The 13,702-nt window shown below is 33.7% G+C and overlaps 1 protein-coding gene across 1 annotated transcript; it reads left to right on the plus strand.

Moving 5' to 3' along the window:
- Positions 1-6,532: 6,532 nt before the first annotated feature.
- Positions 6,533-12,541, plus strand: LOC116108547 (glucosamine inositolphosphorylceramide transferase 1). Its single transcript, XM_031394784.1, has 4 exons — positions 6,533-7,328; positions 7,463-7,585; positions 10,087-10,254; positions 10,534-12,541. Exons 1-4 carry the CDS (start codon positions 6,960-6,962, stop codon positions 12,214-12,216), a joined length of 2,343 nt encoding a protein of 780 aa, XP_031250644.1. The 5' UTR covers positions 6,533-6,959; the 3' UTR covers positions 12,217-12,541.
- Positions 12,542-13,702: the final 1,161 nt, after the last annotated feature.

Below are 13,702 nucleotides of genomic sequence, written 5' to 3' on the forward strand. Positions count from 1 at the left end.
TATACGCAAAGATAAGTGAATTACCCATTTTACCCTTACGTGTACAATTGAATTACTTATTTTATCCTAACACGTGTTAACGTTTATTAGAATCAAGGAGATTTATCAAGTAATTTAAAATGTAGGATCTAAACCCCGGGAGGATGAAGAATTATCTCAAAAATGGATTGGAATAGAGAATGAGCATTGCTTGATGGATCACATGTATTGCCGTTGCCATTGAATAATGCAATAGTTGAAAAATACATTATAACAAATAAAGCAATAAAATGTTTAGTCCTTTAAAAATTGGACTCCTTAATTCAGTGTAAGTTCTTCAATAAAATCTTACGGAGATCAATGTGAAAGGCTCCTACTCTCTGTCTTGTTACATCCCATTTGAAAAAAAATATGCAAGAAATTAAATTGAACCCATCATGCTTTTTAATTTCTCCCCATGCTCACTCATTAATGTTTTTTTTCTTTTCTAAAAGATGCTTTTGGGAAATGCTTGTGCTCTGTCACATCGGTGTCGTTTTTGAGGGGCAGTGAGTGTGTGTTGTGAAAGCATTTGAAATGGTTTTTTTTGTGAAAAAAACGACTTCCAATGCTTTTCAGACTTCTAATACTATCCACTGAAAAAAACATTTATGGAATTTGTTTCTAGAAAATAAAATTAGTCAGAATAATAAGTTTTAAGTGTCTAACAATTTTCAAAAACTATAAAACTATTAAGTATACCCGTAAAATTATCAAAATGTGTTTCACATGGAATGTGTTTCACAAGGAAGTATAAAAACTCCTTGGGATACTTTAATTATTTATGAAACTCGTTGGAGTATTTGAAACCTAATTGGTAGTTTCAGGATCCTAAAAAATTAGTTGAATTACGTATAAACTGATCTAAATATTTCTAGTCATAAATTAAAAAAAAAAAAAAAAGAGACTTTTTGAATCTCTCAAGAGGCAAATGATATTAACTCATATCATAAGCATGATTTTATGAAACTTTGCATATTGAAATGCAAACTTATAAAATTAACGAGAAATCTATATTGTATCCAAATTTGCGAAGTTCTTGAAATATACCATTAAATTATTTATTTAGGCTCAAAATTAGACACTTTTATGCTAATTTGGCTGTAAAGTAGGGATAAAAGTATGATCCTTTATATTGAAATATAATAAATTTTCAACTTCTTGAAAACGTTTTTGGGGCAATATCAAAAAAGTTTTCAACGATTTCAAACGCAGAAAAAACCACTTTTTCTTTAATGGTGATCGCAGACTCTCAAGGCTTGAAAAGGGCAGCTTCTAGATTAAGTTGTATGGATAATATCATTTATTGTTATCTATAACTCCCCCAGATTCGCAAATTGAAACGTTTAATTTATTTTTTTCAAATTCAATTTGATTTACAAGTTGCATTCAACTCAAAATTTTGATAATGTTTAAAAAAAAAAAAAATTGTTTTATAAGTAAATTTTCGTTTTTATAAGTCTTTTAACACTATTGGATTGATAAAAAAGAATAACTCATAAATAGTGTAAAAAATTAGGGTTACTTCGATTTATAATCCTAAAACACCAGTCAAGTTTTTTAGTTGTATTTTAATATTCAAAAATTTTTTTGGTATAATTTTCAAAATTTTCGTTTTAGATTAAATACTATATATAGAAAACCGTGAAAATGACTTTTAATTATATTTTGATTTTATATTAGTTTTTAAGATTGTATTTACAAATTGTTTTTTTAAAACATTTCGACTCACTCTATAAAACATATTTTTATAAGATTTTTTTTTTTTTTTTTTTTATATTCTTTGTTATCAAAAACAAAAAAAATTATTCAAATTCTATATTAAACGAACTCAATTACAATATTCCAATCCTTTATTTTATCGGTTTATTATGTCATTATTGTAGTTTGTTTTTGTCAATATGTATTACTAAATCATACCGAGGATTTTGAAGAATATTGATGACAATAAGATGTCTTTCACTTTTACCAACTTTCTTTCAACTAATGTTGTTCAGAAGTTGAGCTTAGAAGGAATGGTTCATATTAATTTTACTATTAGTGAGTAAACAACTAAATTAATGCAACTAGAAAAAGGTTAACCTTAAGGGAAGTGCTAACTTGTCAACAAAATGTGTGTGACTTTAGTTAAATTTGATAACCCAAGATATGATTTGGACAATCAATAACAAAAATTATTACTATATGATATGAAATGAATTATTTATTAATTAGTCCAATACTGTTATAGTAATTGTCCTATCTTTATCCCTTTTATGTGTCAAGCATTGTTTTGAAAATCGGACCGGACCACCTGATCGGACCAGTTCGATCGGAAACCGGCGGTATTTCTAGTCCGATATATTGTAAAAACCAGCATTTATCATTAAACCGGATTGAGCCGCGGTTGGACCGCCGGAATAATGCCAAGTCGCGGTCCAATCGCAGCTCCATACCGCCGGATTCTGGCATCTTTCGACGAAGAAAACACCTCCATTCGACGTGACGACATCTCCACGACCAAACCCATCCATTTTCAGTGGCCGTCGTCCAGCCTTCGTCGCTCGCCATCCACCTAAAGTTTACACGACCTTGGATTTCTTTTGTTGATTCTGGCGAGTTCCGACGCCGATGGAACTCCCTAGCAGGCTAGCACCACCATCAGAGTCGCTGTCACCTACACATCAAAAGCCCCAAGATTCCAGCTTCGATTGGTCGTCGATTGTCACTCCCGCCACCATTCACCAGAATATTCGCTCGATAGGGGTGTTTTAGACATATTTCAAACCTTAAGGGAGTATTATAGATGTGTTTTTGATGAATTTCAAACCTTTAGAGACTAAAAATAATTTTATAAATTACGGTCCAACCGAAAACCGAACCCTTGAACTGGTCATTGTCTGGTCCAATTTTCAGAACATTGGTATCAAGTGGGCAAAAATCAATATAAAGCCCACAAGAAAAGTCTATAGTATCGTGAATGAGATTTGAATTTGATACCACAAAAAAGTTTTAAAAACGATATAAATTCATTGGATTATAGGCTTATAGCATTATTGAATTTTTTTAAATCTATAAATAGGTTTGAAATTCAACATTAATTACCATTAAAATTTTGAATCAAGACATTAATAATTAATGCCAAAACCTAAAATTTTCCCATTAAAGTAAAGCCTCCTAAATATAGTTAGCCAGCTGAGGCCACCATATCATCCTTGTTACTGTGTGATTCGAACATTTAATATTTTTTTATAAAAAGAAAAAAGAAAAAAAAAAAGGGTTTTTATTAATTACCATCATCACCCATTTTGCCAATTTTAACAAGGGATGGGGTGCCATTTAGAATTGTCTTTAAATGAGATTTTGAAATTAGTTTTCTGCAAAACAGTAAAAATATCTAAATGAACATTTTTCTTTTTTCTTTTTACCATTTCTTTTCTAAATACTCACTTGTCATTTGTATTGAACATATTTTAACATTTTAGAAACAAACAACAAAATTATTTATTTTATAAGTTCCACATTAATATTTATGACTTTTATATATTTTTCGTTGTCGATATCATTTTCTTACTTTAAATATTGATTAAGTCATCGAACTAATTGCCAATAAAGTGATGTAATAATCAATATAACCGACGTGAATGATAAGTTGTATATTTTAATCTAAATCAATCTAATGGTTGCCACAAGTCTTTTGTAATGAAGATTTTATATAATGGAAATAACACGAAATGTAATCAAAATTCCACAAAATTATTTATTTTATAAGTTCCACATTAATATTTATGACTTTTATATATTTTTCATTGTTGCTATTATTTTCTTACTTTAAATATTGATCAAGTCAACGAATTAATTGCCAATAGAGTGATGTAATAATCAATATAATTGACATGAATGATAAGTTGTATATTTTAATCTAAATCAATCTAATGGTTGCCACAAGTCTTTTGTAATGAAGATTTTAGATAATGGAAATAACATGAAATTTAATCAAAACTTCACAAAATTAAGACAAAAACAGAAGTTGATAGTTGAAGAGTGTCCCAAGGGCTAAGTTGCAAGAGTTTTGCTAGCCACTCGTGTCTCTTTCTTCTAATTTTATAAAAGTTTGTTCAAGTCAAGTTTTGGATGTAACGGTCAACAACTTATTATTTTCCACTAAAATAATTTAAAGTGTCAAAACAATAATAATAAAACTTTTGATTTTTTTTTTTTTTTTTTTTTAGAAAAAAAAATGAAAATGAGTTATGAGAAGCTTTGAAAATTGAGTAGCATACTTTGCTTGAAAAAATAATGGAAAATAAAAAGAGAATAAATTTATTCTTAAAAAATTATTATTAATTAAATCATATGATTTTAACCACTCTATAAAGTTTCTATGTATAAAACAATATTAAAAAGAAAAAAAAAAGGCATATTTTTATCAATTATTATATCATGGGACTAATGACGTCAATTGAATATTCAAAATTATCCAATGAGAGATCTCTTATTTTCGTGGACGAATCTCAATAAACCGAGAAAAAAAAATGGAGAAGAAGGTATATATCTGTTTATTATTGTTTTACTAGGATAATAAGGAGAATCAAATTATGATCACTCATTTTGTATACCCTAAATATGTAGGTTTATAATTTATTTGGTATTTTTCTTTCGTATGTTATTAGTACATCAATTGAGTCAATAACGTTATCAAATCTTCAAAAGTTTTCAAACAAGAAATTATTTTATTTTCAAGTCAATTCAATAATCACACAGTGGGACCCTAAATTAAACAATGGTATGAAAAAATAGAAAAACAAAATCATTTGAAACACACAAGATAAACATTTATCCACTAACGAATCTTCTGGCTCATATTAGCCTCCTTTTAAACACCTTTTCTAGATAAAAACTTTGGCAAATTGGATTAAACAATGACTAATTTAATTTGAGAGAACAAATTGAATTTGGGTTAATCAACTTTTCCCCTTATTTTAAAATGATAATTTATTTGAAAAAGGCTACTTTTTTATAAATTCATAATTCTAATTTGTCAAAAAGCTAGATTATGTTAGATTTTAGAACATTAATTATGTGATATATAGCCCACAATACAAAGCACCCTCCCCATATAACCCATTTGAATGTTTTTTTTTTTTTTTCTTTTTTTTTTTTAACTTTTTAATCTGTTGGCCCATTTGACATCCATAATGGAGATGTACCAATTCACATATTCCTAAATAAAGTTTGTTCGAAGTTTAGAAAATTAAAGTAATAATTATGAATAAAGTAAAATTAATAAATGAACCATTTTACATTACACTAAAGTGACAAACCACATTTATATGATAAAACACACCCACTTTTATTCTTTTGATAAACCTTGAGCATCCGCTTGATTACTTACATTAAAATAATATATTTATGATGTAATCTTTACAGAGTTATTTTTTTAACTTAATGATTTATGATTAATTTATATTTTATTTTATAAATTTTTGAATTGGATGAGTAGGGATGGTATTATTTTTAATCAAAGAAATCTCTTGAAATCTTCTAGATTATCCACCCAATGAGTCTTTAAATCAATAAGTATAATTTCAAAAGAATAACCCAAATTTAACTAATTTTAATAGTGTTACTAGGGTGGAGTTTTTAATAATCAAGTTCCTAACCACAAATTAGAAATAATTAATTCACATTTGATCAAACCTAAATCTACCTCCTTATAATAAACGATCCCAAGGTCCCCAAAACTACCGATTATTATCCAATTAATTATGTTGATTTTTTTCTTTTATGGGTTCAAGAAGAAGTTGGACTAAAATATATATGCAAATTAATTTTTAAGGGTAACATAAAAAAATATGGTCAACTCGCAATTGGGTAAGTAAGACACATAACGAGTAGACGAGATATATTTGTGAACTGATCAATTACGAACTATTATATCAGAGTTGTAAAATTAAGTTATAAGTATAACATTATTCAATTTACATATAAGATGTCCATACTTTGAATATCAAAATATTATTATCAAACAACATACATGAAAACCCAACATTGAATTTAATATAATGCAATTATATCTTCGTTAAAGGTTTTAGTTTGGTTTTTTATTTCTTGATATATTTTTTTAAAAGTAACACTAGCCTTACAAACAGACATATAAAGAGATAATCTCTAACCTTAAAAGAAGGGAAAAAAGGGGGGGGGGGGAGAGAGAGAGACAATCATGAATTTTAAGAGTAGGGATTATCTCTTTATATGGTTCTTTGTATGTCTCTTTGTAAGACTAGTGTTACTCTTTTTTTTAATAGACAAAGGCATAAGTAATTGTATATTCATAAGATAAGGGCAATTTTGTAATTGCATAAGAATTCTCATAGTAACCGCAGCGACGATAAGGTTCAGGTTAATTTGTGATAATTTTGTGAATTGGGTGATACTGAGATGATTGAGGAAAGTCCAGGAGAGTTTCTCAAATTTGTCCCTCTCTGCGTGCTTAATAGTTAATACCGTACCTTCTATCGCTTACGAGTTACGCCCGCGTCAGACTCATAAAATCAGACTTGGCAACCATGTAGAGCGAGTACACTCCATCAAACCGAAATACAAAATAATAAACAATTTTGCGCTCTTCAGTTTCCATACATAACCAGACCTCCTTCCCTTCACCCTCAGCGCAGGTCTCAATCTCATAATTCCACAAACAAAACACCCAAAAAAAAAAAAAAAAAAAAATTTATATACTCAAATTGAATCAACACACAAACGATAGAGCCAGAGAGAGAGAGAAAGAGAGAGTTGTTTCATCGAGTTTAAGCCTCGTTCTTGTCACCTTTGTAAACTAGAAACAAGACTAGGTTGATGATACGTTATGTTTTGTTTTGTTTGAAAATATATAAAAGTTGAAAGAGGGACTTTTTGTCATAGAGGGGAGAAAATGCGGGTGAAAATAAGGTCGATATAACATGGGTTCGGGACAGGTGGTTGTGAGCGGTGGCGGGGACGGTGGCATTGACGGTGGCGGTGGAGGTGGAGGTGGGGCGGCGGCAAGTGGGTGTAGTTGTTGGTGTAGATGGGGATGGAAACATGTGAATAATCATGGACATGTTGGGCGGAGTAGGTTTATGTTTTCTTCTTCAGGATTTGTTTTCTTTGTTTGGTGTTTTATTGTGTACGGATTCGTTGGGTTGCTTTATGGCTGGCTTGTTGTGAAGAAGCCCTATGCAAGTACAGGAATGGTGCAGCCTTTTGGTTGTAGGGAAGACAGTGAAGGCTCTTGGGCCATTGGTGTTTTCTATGGTCACTCTCCTTTCTCTCTCAAACCTATTGAAACAGTAAGTTTTATTTTTTATTGGGGTTAAAATATGTGTAAAGATTAGTTTTTTAATTGATTTTTGGGTTTTTTTTTTTTTTTTTTGGATAATTGAATTACGGGATACTGAGTTTTGGTGAGTTGAAATTTCTGCAGGTGAATATATGGAGGAATCATAGTGCGGCGTGGCCAGTGGCTAACCCAATTATAACATGTGGGTCTGTTTCTGCTTCTGGTTTTCCTAGTAATTTTGTTGCTGATCCTTTTCTATATGTTCAGGTATTAATTTTTCAACTTAATGGTTTATGTTTTTGAAGCATTCTTCTTCTTCTTCTTCTTCTTCTTTTCACTATTTCTCTCCTGTTTGGTAGGCCCTTTTTGATGGTTGAGTCTTGTATCATATATATGTATTTGGTTTGACCAATGTTTGTCCACTAAACCTTAATCCAAAAATTTTACTTTGTTAATTGAATGCATAAATGTTTTTTCTAGATTAATTTTCAATTCTTTTTTGCTTATAACATTTCGGCCTCTTTCGCTACTATATGATTTGCCAAGCTGCAGAACAGAGAGATTGATCTGTATTTTGTGTCAATTTATGAGCTGCTTTTGTGTAGTCTATGATCTGCTGTAGTAGATGATGATGCCTTGTTTCCAAAGTTGCGAAAATGTGATTTCGATGCGGTTATGCTTTTCTTTATACTCTTAGGAAACAGTTGTGCGGTTGTTTGGTTGAGATATTGACACCATGCAAAGTGACTTTTTAGGATTAGAGGTAGGAAGCTTTAAGGATTAACATTGACTTGTGTGGAAGCTTTTATCTAAAGAGTTGTTATGTTCTTTTTGTAGTAGACTTGGAGATATCATTTAAAAGAACTTGTGGATAAGGCATTGCATCATTTAAATCAAGGGGGTGGTTGGCACTAGTGAAAAGGTCCTATGAAAGTAATATGATGATCTCTTTGGGTTTTAACAACAGATCCTAATCCTTTTATTCCATCGAAAATTCAAAAACTAATTGGAATTCTGCAAAGTAGTCAATTTGACTCACTAAACCTTTTTTTTTTTTTTAATTTAAGTTATGCATATGTTGACTAGGTATTTGGAAGCAAATCAGACCACATATAGGTCGGTTCGTAGAATCACTTGTCTTTGTACATGATACAAAACATGAAATCCCGGTCATACCAAAAACAGGATCTGATATATTTTACTGTTTTCAAATTCCAGTTCCTGGTGATGTTTTTAGTTCAAATCACATTAAGCTGATCTGATTCTTTGGTGATGCATAAGAGTGACAGGGAAAAGGTCTAATTCGATTTCTTGGATACAGAATTTGATATATATAATAATTTATTGGAGTCTAGTAAATAAAAAATATTACCAATTACAAGTCCAAGGCCCAGAACCAAGTAGGTTCTGTCAAGCAGCTGCATATGTTTTAAATATACACAGAACATGTGGTGTTTGTTAATGAAACCACGTGAATATTATTATCTGTTTAAGTTATCTATATTACTATATTTTTGTCTTGATTCCTGGTAAGTGTTAACTGTTATGTAGTTTCTTTCTGCTCTAATCATTGGAGGCTGATTCTTGTGGATACTAGTTGTGTGGAAAAGTGTTAGGATCCCACATTGAAAGGGAAAATGGTGGGCATGTGGGTTATAAAGGCTTGGGCACCCTCCCTTGGCAAGCCGGTTTTCCAAGGAGAGTTCTACCCAAGCCCATTAAAGACCCATGGCCTAGCCCAAATTGTTGAGTTATTGGAGTGGGTTCCTATCAATTGGTATCAGAGCATGATCCTGCGCACGCGTGGCAGGCTGACCTTGGGCCCGGGCTGCTACCCCAAGGAAAGGGGATCCGCGAAGTCACCCAAGGGGTAAAGAGGCCGACGTGGAGCCTATGCAGTAGGGCCCAGTGGGTCCTCCGAGGGGTCGAGAGGAGAGTTGTTGACAAGCTTCTAGGGCTTGATAGGCTTCTAGGCGAAGTAAGACCCAAAGGGAGGTCAGTAAAGGCCCATGAGGGCGGGCACTCTCTGGAAAGAAGATCAACGAGGGTGTTGGGTCTCGAAGCGTGGGGGAATGTTAGGATCCCACATTGAAAGGGAAAAGGGTGGGCATGCGGGTTATAAAGGCTTGGGCACCCTCCCTCGGCAAGCTGGTTTTCCAAGGAGAGTTCTACTCAAGCCCATGAAAGACCTATGGTGTAGCCCAAATTGTTGAGTTATTGGAGTGGGTTCTTATCAATAAGCATGGATTTTGTGATAGTATATATGAAAATACTGATATTAGGGATCTGATGTTCTGTTCTTTAGGGGAGATGGTGTGAGTCTTTGGAATTAGGATTTTCACTTGTTAAAGCTTTCAATTTGCCAATGTTTTTAGTTCAAGAATTTGATTCTCCTTGTAAGCTTCTTGATGAGACAATAGAAATTATGTCTTGGCCTAATGTTTTGAGTGAATAAAACAGTAGTAATCACATCAAAACTTCTTACTTTTGAATAGTATTACTTGCTCTACATGCGAATAAAATCTCTTCATATAATTTCTGTACATAACAAGCACACACTGAAGGAAACTTTTTATTGAACTCTGTTAATGGAATTAGATTTTGGACAAAATTCTTTTTGTGTTTGTGTTTGTGTTTGTCATTGCGGTAAGCCTGATATTCACTTGCTAGTTTACTGTCCAAATATGTTAAATTCTTATATTGTGTCAACTTTTGTTAATGATTATAAATTAATACTCATGTTAATTTCAACTGATATTATGATTCAGGGAGATGTTCTTTACCTATTCTATGAAACCAAGAATTCGATTACGATGCAAGGGGATATTGGAGTTGCAAAAAGTGTCGACAAGGGAGCAACATGGGAGCAACTGGGCATAGCTCTGGATGAGGACTGGCATCTCTCATATCCATATGTGTTTGAATACCTTGGTCAAGTATGCAATCAGTCTCCTGTACGAATATGCTCGTAAAAAATGTATAATTCTTGTAGAATGGTTAATTGATGCTGAAAAGAGGACAAAAAAGTGTTATGAACCGAGTAGAAGCTCAATGCTGTACCATTCTGATTTTCAGCCACTGTCTTTGCAAACAGGGAATCTGGCTTTTGGCCTGTAGTGTTCTTTTCAAACTATACTCTTTAGGGACCTCATTTAAGGGGGTAAGAAAACTATTGGACAAAGTGCACTTATTCTTCATTTGTTGCTTTCTTGCAGATATACATGATGCCTGAGAGCAGTGGGAAAGAGGAACTTCGTCTTTATCGAGCAATTGACTTTCCTTTGAAATGGACACTGGACAGGATTGTTATGAAGAAGCCCGTCATTGACCCCGTTCTAGTTAATCATGATGGAATCTATTGGCTTTTTGCTTCTGATCATAGTGGTTTTGGAACCAACAGGAATGGACAGCTGGAACTTTGGTATAGCAGCACACCTCTTGGTCCTTGGAAGCCACACAAGAAGAACCCTATATATAATGTTGACAAGTATTTGGGGGCGCGAAATGGAGGCAGGCCATTTGTGTATAATGGAAATCTTTATCGTGTTGGTCAGGACTGTGGCGAATCATATGGGCGACAAGTGCGTACCTTTAAGGTGGAAGTTCTTACCAAGGATGAATACAAAGAAGTTGAAGTCCCCTTCATCTTAGAGGGGTCATACAAGGGTCAAAATGGTTGGAATAGTGCTCGCAACCATCACCTTGATGTGCAGCAGTTAAGTTCCGGTGAGTGGATTGGGTTTATGGATGGAGATCGAGTCCTTTCAGGAGACTCAATCCGTCGGTTTCTTCTTGGCTGTTCTTCTATTGCAGCTGTTGCTACGCTTGGCATCTTATTAGGTGTGCTACTTGGAGCTGTGAAGTGCATCATCCCGCTTAACTGGTGTGCACAGTACTCAGGGAAGAGAAGTGATTCATCCTTGGATTGGGAAAAGGAAAGTTTTCTTAGCTCAAAGGTCAGATGGTTTTGTAGCCGCTTGAACCGATCAGCTTTGATTCTTCAGGGCAGGGTAAAACCAAATACAAGTTCTGGAAGAATGGTTCTGTCAGTGATATTTGTATCTGGAGTTGCACTGACGTGCACAGGGGTTAAGTACATCTATGGAGGCAATGGCGCAGATGAAGCTTACATGTGGAAGGGTCATTATTCTCAGTTCACAATGTTAACAATGACATATGACGCTCGCCTCTGGAATTTGAAAATGTACGTGAAGCATTACTCAAGATGCTCCTCGGTGAAAGAGATTGTCGTAGTGTGGAACAAAGGGGTATCTCCAAAATTGAGTGATCTTGACTCAGCAGTGCCTGTGAGGATTAGAGTGGAGAATCAAAACTCCTTGAACAATCGGTTTAAGATTGATCCATTAATAAAGACTCGTGCAGTCCTTGAGCTTGATGATGATATTATGATGACTTGCGATGATGTTGAACGAGGGTTTCAGGTATGGCGCCAACATCCGGATAGGATAGTGGGGTTCTACCCACGCTTAGTCGATGGAAATCCATTGAAGTATAGAGGTGAGAAATATGCAAGAAGCCGAGAAGGGTACAATATGATCCTTACTGGGGCAGCCTTCATCGATAATCAACTGGCTTTTAAGAGGTACTGGTCCAAGGAAGCGAAGGCTGGAAGAGAACTGGTAGACAAATACTTCAACTGTGAGGATGTGTTACTGAATTATTTATATGCGAATGCAAGCGCTTTAAAGGCTGTAGAATATGTGAGACCGGCATGGGCAATCGATACATCGAAATTCTCCGGTGCAGCTATTAGCAGAAACACACAAGTACATTACCAGAAAAGAAGCAAATGCCTCCAGAAATTTTCAGAGATGTATGGAAGCCTGGCTGGCCGGAAGTGGGAATTTAATGGTCGAAAGGATGGCTGGGATTTATAGCATAAATACATTTCAATAGCAGGTTACTCTCTTAATTCTCTAGAGTAAATTGTTCTTCATGTCTCTATAGTTTTTTTTTTTTTTTCTCTCTCTCTTAAAATTTTAAAATACCCCTTTGTTAATTTTGGTGGGGGACTTTTGTTTACAAATACATCTAATGGGGTAAGATGAAAATTAGTTGTCAGACTTTCTAGTTTCCTTTTGTGTTGTTGAAAGAAGAAAAAAATGTAGGTTTTGTTTGTCTTTTATATCTCTTCTCTTTGGCTGTTATGATCCTTTGCAATATTGGAATGACAAGTAAATGAGAAAGAAGTAATTCAAGTAATACATCTTCCTGAATTGTTTCATTTTGAGCCATTCTGGCTTTTTCTCGTGATTCTTTTCTGAGATTTCGCTGTAGTATACAGCTCAGCTGAATCAATACATTAACGTAAAAGTTGTAAAATTATAACTTGAAACTTGTAACTAAAACTTTGTATAATGTTTAATCCTAGTCATAATAGTATTCTACCGTGGAATCAATCAACTGAGTTTGGGAGTGCTTATGTAAAAATCAATTTTAGTTAAAGCATTTCCTGCATATGTATTTGAAAGCACTTTCTACATTTCCATCGTTAGAAAGCTATTTTATCCAATGTTTTAATAACCAACCTGCAGTGAAACCCAACAAAGTGGCCAAGTCCCTGGTTGACTAGTTAAACCGGTTTGACCAACAGGTCAAACCGGTCAGTGTTCAAAGGTTTAAAATTCAACAAAAAAACTTCTAAAAAGTTATAAGTCCCTACAGGTTTGAAAACTTGCAAACTTGCAAAAACACTCTAAACACTACTGATGGTGTTAACAACCTTAGCCGAATAGAGCCTGTTTTCGGCGACAACAACACTCCCTATCACCATGAAAACACTTCTCTCAACCTCCTGAATAAAACCTATCTCACCTTTCTCTCGTTCACTTCGCCAATTGTTGGCAATGGACCGTTGTTTTGGCCGATTGATTTTTGCTTTTTTCGGTTGATTCACTTATCGGAAATCACTCTCTTCACCACCTTTGGACTCATTGACACTCCCTCTCCAAAAGCCCCAACATAATTGTCGTTATATGCTCGCCGATCGCCATTTATAATTCTAGGGTTTAAGGTAAATAGTTAAAAGTGGTAACCCGCCCAGCGAAGGCCCCGGGTCCCGGTTAAACCAATTCAACCGGCCAGGCCGAGCTGGGTATCAAAACACAATTGATCTATAACTAAGTTATAAATAAACCCACTTCAAATTGGTTGACATAACTTAAATTCTTGAATCCCTCTTGACTATAAATCAAATTTCTACAAAAGAAAGTATATTTTATTTTGTTATTTGAAATCGTTTTTTGATAATTTCTAAAACAATCTCCATGCCAAATCTTTTTTTATTTTTTCAAGTTGCTGCCATAGGCAACTTCCTTTGTACTTTATTATAAGGCAAAGGTGAGAATATAAATGATTGTAATT

The sequence above is a fragment of the Pistacia vera genome, unplaced genomic scaffold, assembly GCF_008641045.1.
Source record: "Pistacia vera cultivar Batoury unplaced genomic scaffold, PisVer_v2 Contig566, whole genome shotgun sequence".
NCBI lineage: Eukaryota > Viridiplantae > Streptophyta > Magnoliopsida > Sapindales > Anacardiaceae > Pistacia > Pistacia vera.